This window comes from Heterodontus francisci, chromosome 38 (assembly GCF_036365525.1).
Source record: "Heterodontus francisci isolate sHetFra1 chromosome 38, sHetFra1.hap1, whole genome shotgun sequence".
NCBI classification, from domain to species: domain Eukaryota; kingdom Metazoa; phylum Chordata; class Chondrichthyes; order Heterodontiformes; family Heterodontidae; genus Heterodontus; species Heterodontus francisci.
The window spans coordinates 23,931,745-23,943,760 of NC_090408.1; the positions used below are offsets into that span (position 1 = coordinate 23,931,745).

General features: G+C 41.8%; 2 protein-coding genes across 5 annotated transcripts in view; one reads left to right on the forward strand and one right to left on the reverse strand.

Moving 5' to 3' along the window:
* The window catches only part of pierce2 (piercer of microtubule wall 2), a 141,657-nt gene that overhangs the window by 106,098 nt on the left and 23,543 nt on the right, over positions 1-12,016 (forward strand). The window lies entirely within an intron of this gene.
* ccpg1 (cell cycle progression 1) overlaps positions 1-12,016 on the reverse strand; it is a 66,565-nt gene that overhangs the window by 34,975 nt on the left and 19,574 nt on the right. For all 4 annotated transcript variants that reach the window (XM_068017830.1, XM_068017832.1, XM_068017829.1 and 1 more), the window contains exon 5: positions 9,421-9,631. In XM_068017830.1, coding sequence (XP_067873931.1) covers positions 9,421-9,631 — 211 coding nt within the window. The remainder of the gene's footprint in view (positions 1-9,420; positions 9,632-12,016) is intronic.

Consider the following 12,016-nt stretch of genomic DNA (forward strand, 5'->3'; position numbering starts at 1 on the left):
TTAACACATAATAAAGATATGGAGGCCCTTCCCCAACCCCCACAATGGTCACTTCATTGGCCCTTATTGACAAACTGACTTTATTTCCTACCCCCGGAATATTCCCCCCCAACCTTCTAACATTTGGCCTCTTACCCCCTTCCCACCATCCCCACAGCCAATTAAAATTGTCTTCTACGCACCCACATCCCTCCCGCCCTGAAAATATTATTCCTCCCACCTCCCCACCAGGTTCTCGCCTCAGTACGGAGTTCCGAAGGCATACGAAGGACGAATGGTGGCCGTAAAGTCGGCATGGGATTGCCACCGCCTGCAGGTAAGTTTATTTGCATCGCATTTAGGTTCATTTTAATATGCAGATGAAGGGCCCACTGCCAGGTGGTGGGGTTGGGGGCTTCACCCAGGTCCCCCCACCGCTGGTAATATGCGGTGGGCCCTTCTCGACATCGCAGGATGAGGTGGGCCTCTCCCCGCAGAATTTTACCACTGCCCCCGCCCCCCACAACACATGGCGTCGAGGGGCTGGTAAAATTCAGCCCAGGATGTCCCAAAGCACAAAGGATAAGGCGGGGGCGTCAGCTATTTCTGGCTGAGATGAGAAGAAATCTCTTCACTCAGAAGGGAGTGAATTTTTGGAATTTGCTAGCGAGGGAGCTGCAGATGCTCAGTCATTGAGTATATTCAAGGTTGAGATCGATAAGATTTTTAGACTCTGAGGGAATCAAGGAATATGGGGATCAGGCAGGAAAGAGGAATTAAGTCGAGGATCAGCAATGATCTTATTAAATGGCAGAGCAAGCTTGAGCAGATGCCTGGACTACTCCTGCTCCTTTTCTTATATATGTCCAATGAATTGCATTGTGAAGTGTAATTACTGCTAGGTGGGCACAAAAACAAATCTGAAAAATCTGCAACTGTTTTAATTAGGTTGAGCACATAAATGAAAGTTGAACACAAATTCAAGGATTAAACCCCGGTCAATCCCTTGTTTAACTTCATTGTTTTTTTAAAAAACACAGCTTTTAAAGTAAAACTTGTATGTCTCCTACAGACTACTTTTGAACAAATCTGGAGTGAATGATGGCCTTGTAATAAATGTCTGCAAAGCTCTGGCAAATCAGTAATTTGAAAAGCATTCATATGGTCTGCTGCTGTCATCATTCCATCTCATTAGACATGTTTTGGAGCAACTTCCTCTTTTAAGTTTTGCATGGGAGCCAAAATTAGCTACATAAGCTAATGCCTAATGAATGTGAGTACCAACAGTAACAGATGCTCAAAGGTTGAAATTAAGGTACACCAGTGAAGCATTATGCATGTAACTTTATCATTTGTCACGCTAGGCACCCAACGGCCAAGAATGAGGCACATCAATTTTGTCATGGACACTGATTTTTTAAACTGTTGTTGGAGCGAGGAAATGACTTGTTAAACAGATCAGCCGCGGCTGGAATAAAATCATTTACATACGGACATCGAAGGTGAGGAAGCGCTTTCCAGGGTCTGCTAAAGAGGATTCAATCCACAAGGGCCAGGACTAGTTAGACTAGCTGATCACATGACTACCTGGCTGTTCCAGAATTTTCTTTTGAACTGGCCACAGAGAGTTGGAAGTCAGAGTGTCTGCTCCTGGACTGAGAAGATCTCTCTCCTGTCTGCCTGCTCCCATCTCTTTCTCACAATCCTCTGAATCCACTGAAGACACATGAACCCCAAGAGAGAAAAGTCTCCTACAGTGAACAAGGTTTAAGATGAATACTGGGCCCCAACGAAAAGCAAGATCACCCTACAATCAAGGACTCTACACTGAGCTCAAAGAACCATAACAAAAACTCTTTAGATATTGCCTCACACTTTTCCACTTTATTTTCTTCTGCTCTTTTCTGTCTGTATCTGCATGTATCGCGTGTGCATGCTAGCACGGGCGCGTCGTGTATCCATAGGCGCAAACCGAATTAGAGTTTAAGTTTAATAAATTTCAACTTTTCTTCTTTAAGCCTAAGTAAGGCTGTTTTGTGCTGGTTTCTTTGCCTTATAATTGGAAAGTGGTGAACAAGGATTCACCAAGGGGGAGCTAAAATCACTGTTTAAAATTAAACCCTGTTACGGTAAGACCAGGTGAAGGCTGAAAGGGACCCCTGGACCTCTTTCTCGCCTGGTCGTAACAATATATCCATGTTATTCCCAAGAATAGGCTGTGCACATGATTGGAACTTTTTTGTCACTTGGTTTTTGATTTGAATTTAATCCATCCTGATGAGATAAAATTCTCTTGCCTCTTTGTTTTATAGGTTCCAAATTATCTCAGCCAGTTCCGACTGGAATTTTGTTGCGTGCACTTATGGTCAATGACTGGGACAATTTGCAGCATGCCCAACATAGAAAGCTGATGGTTGCGTTTTTCAGTAGGAAGTGCTCTTCTGAAATTATTGCTAAAAAGACTATTGTTGGGCCAGTGCAGGAGTTTTACCCTTCAACCAAACTGTGCTATACTTGTTCTGTTGTTGACAGGTTGCAAAAAACTTCCATTTCTAGTACTAACATTTACTACCTTGATGAACGTGAAGTTCTAATCTGCAAACATACAAGTTTCCAAGACAATTCTAGACAAGATGTCACAAAATCTAATTCTGTGCATAACATGCTTTTTTTCATCATTCACAGATAATTTTAAATAGTAAGTGTAAGTTGTGAAGAGGAGAGACTACAAAGGGATATAGATAGGTTAAGTAAGTGAGCAAAGATCTGACAAATGGAGTATAATGCAGGAAAATGTGAAATTGTCCATTTTGGCAGGAAGAATAAAAAAGCATATTATCTAAATGGTGAGAGATTGCAGAACTGAGATGCAAAGAGATCTGGGTGTCCCAGTGCATGAATCGCAAAAGGTTAATATGCAGGTACAACAAATAATTAGGAAAGCTAATAGAATGTTATCATTTATCTCGAGGGGAATTGAATACAAAAGTAGGGAGCTTCTGTTTCAGTTATACAGGGCATTGGTGAGACTACATCTGGAGTACTGTGTACAGTACTGGTCTCCTTATTTAAGGAAGGATGTAATGCATTGGAAGTAGTTCAGAGAAGGTTTACTAGACTAGTACCTGGAATGGGCGGGTTGTCTTATGAAGAAAGGTTGGACAGGCTAGGCTTGTTTGTATCTGTCGGTGTTTCGAAGAGTAAGAGGTGACTTAATTGAAACATACAAGATCCTGAGGGGTCTTGACAGGGTAGATTTGAAAAGGATGTTTGCTCTTGTGGAAGAATCTAGGGGTCACTGGTTAAAAATAAGGGGTCACCCATTTAAGCCAGAGAGGAGGAGGAGAATTTTTTTCTCTCAGAGGGTCGTGAGTCTTTGGAACTCTCTTCCTCAAAAGGCGGTGGAAGCAGAGTCTTTGAATATTTTTAAGGCAGAGGTAGATAGATTCTTAATAAGCAAGGGGGTGAAAGGTTATCAGGTATAGGCAAGAATGTGGAGTTGAGGTTACAATGAGATCAGCCATGATCTTGTTGAATGGCCGAGCAGGCTCGAGGGACCGAGTGGTCTACTCCTGCTCTTAATTCATATGTTCTTATGTAAGTAAATCCAAAGTAATTTACAGGTTAGAATGCTAAGTTAGTTGCATTGGGCTCAGTTAAAAAAGGAAACATAAACAACATTCCTATGAATCACTATTAGTCACCTTGCAAAAATAAAGCCTACTGGTTCAGTTTGATCACGCCACATGGGAAAATCAGATTGCAAGACAGATGCTCTTTCAGCCACTCAATTCTGTTACATATTCTAGAATCTTCCAAAGCTACTCCTGCATACTTTCATATATCATTTCCTGAAGCACAGACCGCACATTAATTTCATATTTAAAAAAGTATGATTATTAGCCGAATCTTATTTGGGAAAATTGCGAAGCTCTGTTTACTTTAGTAACCAAGAGATCATAATACAAATATAGAAGTCCAACTCAAGCATGATATTAGACAGCAGTCAAAAGATGAAGTAACAGTTTGCCAGGAAATACGGCTGAGGGCAGAACAGTGGAATCATTTAGGAAACTAGATCCTGCAATGGAAGATGGTACGGTTGGTATTCTGCAAGGATCAGATCAAATGTGCCAAAGAGCTTTCAACATCTGAACCCATCTTCTAAAATCAAATCTCCATCCATTTCTGGATTTTCAGAATCAGACAAAATAAATCTTCTGTTAGTAGAGAGCGGGATTGTGTAGACATGGTTTACTATTTACCAGTTCTCCTTCCCAACTATTCAACTGAGAACAAACCTGCCCCAGGCAAGCCTGTGCAAATATCAGTTAAGATTAGAATGTGAGCTTAGGTGTCCTAGCTGAAAAGCTCTGGAACTGGGGCAAAAGCGAGAGGATTTTGAAAATATACAAAATGGTCTTAGACAAACTGATATATATATATGTTTTTAGCACTCAGGACAAAAGAAAAATCCAAATTTGATAGACAACAACTAATGAATGACATGCCTCATTAATTCTAGTACTACTGTACTGCTAACTAGTTATGACTCAAGCATGCCAATTTTAGAGGAATACCAACTGGCTCATGATAGACAGAACAGAACAGTGAGGTTCGGCACTTTACCACAGAGAATAAAGAGAAGAAAATGAAGTTTGCAAAAAAAATCAGCAGTCCTGTTTTCTCACTGTCACACAACTCTTACTGTAGTGGATGTCTGAAAGCAGCACTGGGGGAAATCGGGAACAGATCAATTTTCCTAATCCTCACATCGTAAATACCAGACTACTTCTGGTGAAGAAAATTTCAAGTTATTCCAAGATCAAATGCACACCAATATGTACAACAACAACTTGCATTTATATCAGGGTTGTCCAACATACGGCCCGCAGGCCAGAATCTGGCCCGCCAAAAGGATTCCATCCAGCCCGCCAAGGATAAGAAATTTCCGCTGGAAATCCACCATTGGCTTCTTCCGGCCCACCAAAATTTTGTGACTGACAATGGCTACAGCTCCTTTACTGACATGGCAGAGGTGCCTCACTAATACCTTTATCTTTCTGAAATTTGCTCACCGGTCCCCTACACAGGACAAAAATTATAACGTGACCCCTCACACAAAAAGGCTGGACACCCATGATTTATATAGTGCCTTTAATGTAGTAAAACATCGCAAGGTGCTTCACTGCAGCATAATCAGACAAAAACTGAAACCAAGGCAAAGGAGGACACATTAGGACAGGTAACCAAATGCTTGGTCAAATAAATACGTTTTAAGCAGTGCCTTAAAAGAAGGGAGAGATGGAGAGGCAAAGTAATTTGGAGAGGGATTTCTAGAGCTTAGAGCATAGACAGCTAGAAGTACAGCCACTAATGGTGGAGTGAAGAAAGTGGGCGATGCAAAAGAGGGCAGTGTTGGAAGAACACAGTGAATCAATTAAATGATTATTTAAAATTCTACCTAGCTTGATAAACATTTTAGTCACGAACAACCTCTCACATTTCTCTAGTACCATTAAGGCAAGAAAAATCCTAAGGCACTTGATAGAGGCCTAATCAGATAATAATTGACACAGGCGATGGTTCAGTAGAATTTGGAGCAGGTTAGAACATGGCCAGCAGAGTTTTGGATGAGCTCCATTTGCAGAGATGGGCAATATTACAGATCTGGAAGTAGACAGTCTTCAGTCTTTGTTTTAATCAGAGTTTTTATGGGGTCAGAAGCTCAGCTTGGGGTCAAATTGCTCACAAATTCGGTGTCCTGTCTTGTTTGGCCTGAGACAGTAGTCGTGGAAGGAGATGGAATCAGTGGCAAAGGAGTTGAGTTTGTGAATGAAGTGGCGGGGTGTGGTGGTGGTGGAGCAAGGACAATGGCTTCAGTCTTCCCAAAGTTTAACTGGAGGAAATTGTGACTCATTCAGGACTGAATAGCAGACAAGCAGGCTGACAACATAGAGACAGTGGAAGAGTCGAGGGATATTTCTTTGACCTCCTTGTCTCGAGCGCCTGGAGGTGGTCAGTGGTTTGTGAAGCAGCGCCTGGAGTGGCTATAAAGGCCAATTCTAGAGCGACAGACTCTTCCACAGGTGCTGCAGATAAAATTGGTTGTTGGGGCTGTTACACAGTTGGCTCTCTCCTTGCGCTTCTGTCTTTTTTCCTGCCAACAGCTAAGTCTCTTCGACTCGCCACACTTTAGCCCTGCCTTTATGGCTGCCCACCAGCTCTGGCAATCACTGGCAACTGACTCCCAAGACTTGTGATCAATGTCACAGGACTTCATGTCGCGTTTGCAGACGTCTTTAAAGCGAAGACATGGATGGCTCATTGATCTCACCAAAGCCTTTGACCTCGTCAGCAGACATGGTCTCTTCAGACTACTAGAAAAGATCGGATGTCCACCAAAGCTACTAAGAATCATCACCTCATTCCATGACAATATGAAAGGCACAATTCAGCACAGCAGCGCCTCATCAGACCCCTTTCCTATCCTGAGTGGCGTGAAACAGGGCTGTGTTCTCGCACCTACACTGTTTGGGATCTTCTTCTCACCGCTGCTCTCACATGCGTTCAAGTCTTCAGAAGAAGGAATTTTCCTCCACACAAGATCAGGTGGCAGGTTGTTCAACCTTGCCCGTCTAACAGCGAAGACCAAAGTACGGAAAGTCCTCATCAGGGAACTCCTCTTTGCTGACGATGCCGCATTAACATCACACACTGAAGAGTGTCTGCAGAGACTCATCGACAGGATTGCGGCTGCCAGCAACGAATTTGGCCTAACCATCAGCCTCAAGAAAACGGACATCATGGGACAGGACGTCAGAAATGCTCCATCAATATCGGCAACCACGCTCTGGAGGTGGTTCAAGAGTTCACCTACCAAGGCTCAACTATCACCAGTATCCTGTCTCCAGATGCAGAAATCAACAAGCGCATGGGAAAGGCTTCCACTGCTATGTCCAGACTGGCCAAGAGAGTGTGGGAAAATGGCGCACTGACACGGAACACAAAAGTTCGAGTGTCTCAAGCCTGTGTCCTCAGTACCTTACTCTACGGCAGCGAGGCCTGGACAACATATGTCAGCCAAGAGCGATGTCTCAATTCATTCCATCTTTGCTGCCTCCGGAGAATCCTTGGCATCAGGTGGCAGAACCATATCTCCAACACGAAGTCCTCGAGGCGGCCAACATCCCCAGCATATACACCCTACTGAGCCAGTGGCGCTTGAGATGGCTTGGCCATGTGAGCCGCATGGAAGATGGCAGGATCCCCAAGGACACATTGTACAGCGAGCTCGTCGAGAGATATGGTGGTGAGGTAAAGCTGGGCATCATCAGAATATGTCTGGATCCTGATGTGATGTCGGCAAGGAGAAACATGTAAATGGAAAATAGAAAAGGGGTCAAGGATAGATACCTGGAGGACTCCAGAGGTGACGCTGGTGGGGTGAGAAGAGAACAACTGCAGGAGATTCAACTGAATAGGCAAGAGTGGAATTAAATGAATTTGTCCCGCTCAGCTGCAAACGGTGAAGAGGTGCTGGAAGAGAATGGTGTGGGCATTTGTGTCAAAAATTACAGATAGGTCGAGAAGGACAAGGAGCATCATGGTCACAGAGGATGCCAAATCTGACTTTCATTAGGGCTGCTTTAGTGCTGTGCAGGGCAATCATGAAGTTTGCATCCAACCTGTAACTAACTACCAAGAAATGCATAAAAATGAATTGTTTCAGTATCCTTCCCTTCCAGTAAGGAAAGCACGTGGTGCCTCCTTTGCAAATTTGCAAAGATGAAATGTGTACTTTTTCACTATTATTGTGTATACAAACATATTACCCACATCCTCCACCCCCATATCCTGTTGTGCTCTCTGCAGTTCTGCTAATAAGTTGCAGGGCAGATTGCACTGAATGCAATGATACTGAACTTGCTTTATTTAGTTTGAAATTGGTCTCCTAAAATTTAGGAGTTGCTTCTAAAAAAGGCAAAGTATGCTGGGTTAACAGCTCTATTAAACCTAAAATATTTTTCTTTTAAAATGAGGAGTAGTAAAAGGTGGGAACCAGATTGTGATCACATTGAGGGAGAACGGAACCCAAAAAAATGTCTCCCCTGCTACCAGACATCCCCTCACCATGTTTGGAGTATGAGACATTAGGGAGGAACAGGAATTCAGAAATAGAGTAGTATGTTGAAAAGGGCAGAGCTGTCAAGAATGGTCTTTTCAAGGAGGGAACTGACCTCTTCTGAAGGAGGAGGGAATGATGTATGTGCAGAAGGGAATGAAGGGGTGGAAAATGGGTCTTATAGTATGGTGAGCATGATGAGGCTATGGGGGAGGCAAAGATAGGACAGCAGCTACAAAATGGGGAAGGGAAAGGCTGGAGAAGAGGAAATGGTGGCTGAAGAAAGGGAGACATTACCACGGTGACTACACCAAAATTACTTCACTGTGTACATTGAGAAACCACGGTCATGAAGGGTGCAATCGAAATTTGTTCTGGCTTTCTTTACAGATGAAAAAGTCCATAATCTCCTTGCACTTGGCATTGATAGTACGAAAGGTGGGAGATAATAAAGGGGGAAGGAAGTATGAGATAGTCTTTGAGGAGTCTAGGATTGTCCTTGGATGGTCCTAGAGTAGGAGGGAGATTTGGCTTAAGATGTTCATATCATTTCTGGCAATGAGTAACTAGGCCAGTACTGCAGCAGGTACACTTGAATCTGTGACCCTCGGAGCTTTCGATGTAAGCTGGGAACTCTATCACAGGAACTACATTTGTGGAAGACCATAGGTGACTAGGTGGGAGCAACAATGGTATAACTAGAAGAACTAAACAGGAGATCAACAGAGGCAATAGTGTTGTGGTGGATGGAGGCCCCCAAAAAAGGAGAAAACAAAATTCTGCACTGAGTGCAGCTCTCTGGATGAAGCAGGACAAGGATGTCACATACAACTAGAAAACACAATCAGTTGTCATACAAAATTATAAATATATAGTGCACACTTATTTACTTTTGGGGTTCAGGTAACATTTTTGACTGCGTGATAAATGTATTTCCAAGTATTTGTTATTGTTTACCTGCAATTTTGATCAATATCACAAGGGTTGTAAATTCAACAACCTTGCAATGTAGAATGCTGACAAAGGCAACTATGATGTCATTAGTCATCAAAAAAGTCTGGTGTAAACAAACAGAACAATCGTTCACTTGAATGTCAAATTAAAACAAAAGTATCTTCTATTAGGATAATAAAACAATTATCTTTTAACCTCAATAGTCAAGTGTAGTATTCCAACAGCTGAACAGAAATAACCAGTTGATACTAAATTGTGAAATCCACACCTACTGAAACATCTTCAATGCAGAATCAAGTTACTGCAGTCAGAAATTGTTAGCTTGCACTCAGTTAGTTACACACTAAATGACCTGTCCTTACCAGTTTCTGGGGGAGCAAAGGTATACTGGCTACTGGAAGATGAGCCTAGGTTCAATTCATCGTCATTTGTATGCTCTTCTGCTGCAATTTCAGTTTCCTCCTGAACAGCTTGAAGATCATCCACAGGTGGTGGCTCAAGGGTAACAATATCTGAATCATCACTAGTTGCACCAACAAAAGTACTGTCATCAGCCAATTTTTCTTTTGGCGCCTAGGACAAGCAAATAGGAGTCTGTTGTTAAGTTTCTATTTTAAAAAATCAGCTTCAGCAATAACCTATTCCTTAAATCAGCTAAGCAACATCGAACGGGTGTTTACAGTCTACATTTGGTAGAACACTTCTGGCAGAATGATTTTGATACACAAAATACTTGGAATTGCAGTAATAAAAACTTTTAATTTCCAAGAAAGATCTATTTGTCTATCCCCAAATTTTCAAGAGCGTACAACTCTCCTAAAGCAACAAGTAAAAAGATACAGTAAGTTAAGCAGTAGTGATTGGGGGATAGCAAGCTTCAGTTATAAAAGCCTATAAATTGTCAAATAGATGTAATAAGTTCCATTGCCTTGGGAAAGACTGAATTTGAGTAGGAGATGATGCAATGTCTTAATTTCAGTATCGGATTCAGGAAGGAAATGGAGTGAGAAGAACAATGTATTTAGAGCTTAAGTGGAACGAAAGAGTGAGAGAGAGGGAGAGACAGACAGACAAATGCACGCAAGCCATGGCCCACTCAAATCTCCTCTGTGATTGAGGATGCAGCCAGTTAGCATAAGCAGTGCTGCGACATTACTCAAAAGGGTGATATATTTTATGTAATTTTAAAGCCACATTAGATAGAACAATGAAGTTTAAAAATTTACTTCAGTTAGCTGTGGTTCAGACATGGGGTATATAATGTAGTGCTGGCACAGTCGCCTCCAGGATTGCTACTCTTCAGTAATCTGCGTTCTTGAGCCTCACTGAGCTGATCTCACATGATGATGAAAGGTTAGTGTTCTGTTTTTGGTTCCTTTCTGCCCTTCCATACTTTAGATTTTTTTTTTTTACACGTTTGTATCTTAGATCATTCTCATGGCTAAGTCCAACTCCCTGTGACCTTCGAGAATGCTTCAACCAGTCTCGCCACCTACATACATTTTCAAGAAACTGTCTGGCATAATAAACAGAAGATCCTTGTCTACTTATTACTTTTAAGTTACTGGAATTATGCTATACACCAACAAGACCTCTTTGCAGATCTCAAAAGTGATAGAACATCATATCAACAACAACTTACATTTGTATAGCAGTTTTAACAGAATAAAACATTCCAAGGCAGTTTATGGGAGTAGAATAAAACAAAATATGACGCCAAGCCATCAGATATCAGACATCAGACCTAGTTAACTGTTTAAACTATGAAGCAAATTTATTAAACAAGCAAATATGTAATTTGAATATGTAAGTTTATACTGGAAATACTATAAATTTTTTCTCAATAGGAAAATAGTAAGTCTCAGTGTCTATAATGTTGACTATTATTTTATAGATAACTTTGATAAATGCAGTTCTTTTCTTTCTTCCATTCTTTACTAGCTCATCTCCTGGGGGAGGGGGGCCAGGGATGGAGGGGCAGTAAATTTCCTTAGACGTTCTCCTGTTCGTCTGCCGTAACATCCACAGAAAAGCTGCAGAAATTCAGAAAAGCTGCATAAACGCCTCTCTCTTTCATTCCACTTAAGCTCCAAGTACACTTCCCTACATACTCTCCGTCTTCTTGGATCCTATATTGAAATCAAGACATTGCATCACCTCCTACTCAAATTCAATCTTTCTCAAGGCAGTTTAGAATTTTTTCTCCAGAATATATCCAGCTCTTCCACTGAAATCTCCACAGAAGATTAATCCCTTTCCTCAACGGTGAAAGTGTCAATCTCACACTCAACCCTGTTGAAGGGTTTTCCCTGTTGACCTTTTGAAGCAATTCAAATGATTGTCAAAGTTGGTTAGATTTGCAGCCACAATCAAAAGTAAATGGCAGTCAAATCTATAACTGAAGCATCTGCAGTATTTCCAGCACCTGCAGTATTTTGCTTTTACTATAACTAACGGTCCTGTGTAGCCTCCAAATGGGTTAAGTGATTCCCAACGTTTCCCTGCGCTCATCACATCAGGCCCGGAATAGCATTCAGCCAGAGTAGACAAGCTGGTGCAATACATCACACTGTATTAATCATCTTTTGTCTTGATGCGAAAAGGAAAAACAATATGAACACCATCTTAGAGATATCCACATTTCAAAGAAAGTCATCTGGCCTAGTTGGTGGGTGTGAGTTGTTGCATATATTCAAATGTTAATTAAACAGAAATTACTTCATGTCTTTGAAATATTAAATGTATGTTAGCTTGCAGACCCAGACCTACTAAATGGCTTCCCAAGTGATCAGGGGACACAAACAAACAATTCAGCAGACAGCCAAGAGGCTGCTAGATCTTATGTATTTTAGCTGTACAAATGGTGAATTATCTTGATCGTTTTTCACCTTCAGTGTTAAAACAAGTCTCTGGATTTCTCAAGAAGTTGTACGAGTTGAGGACACCAACCCTCCCCCC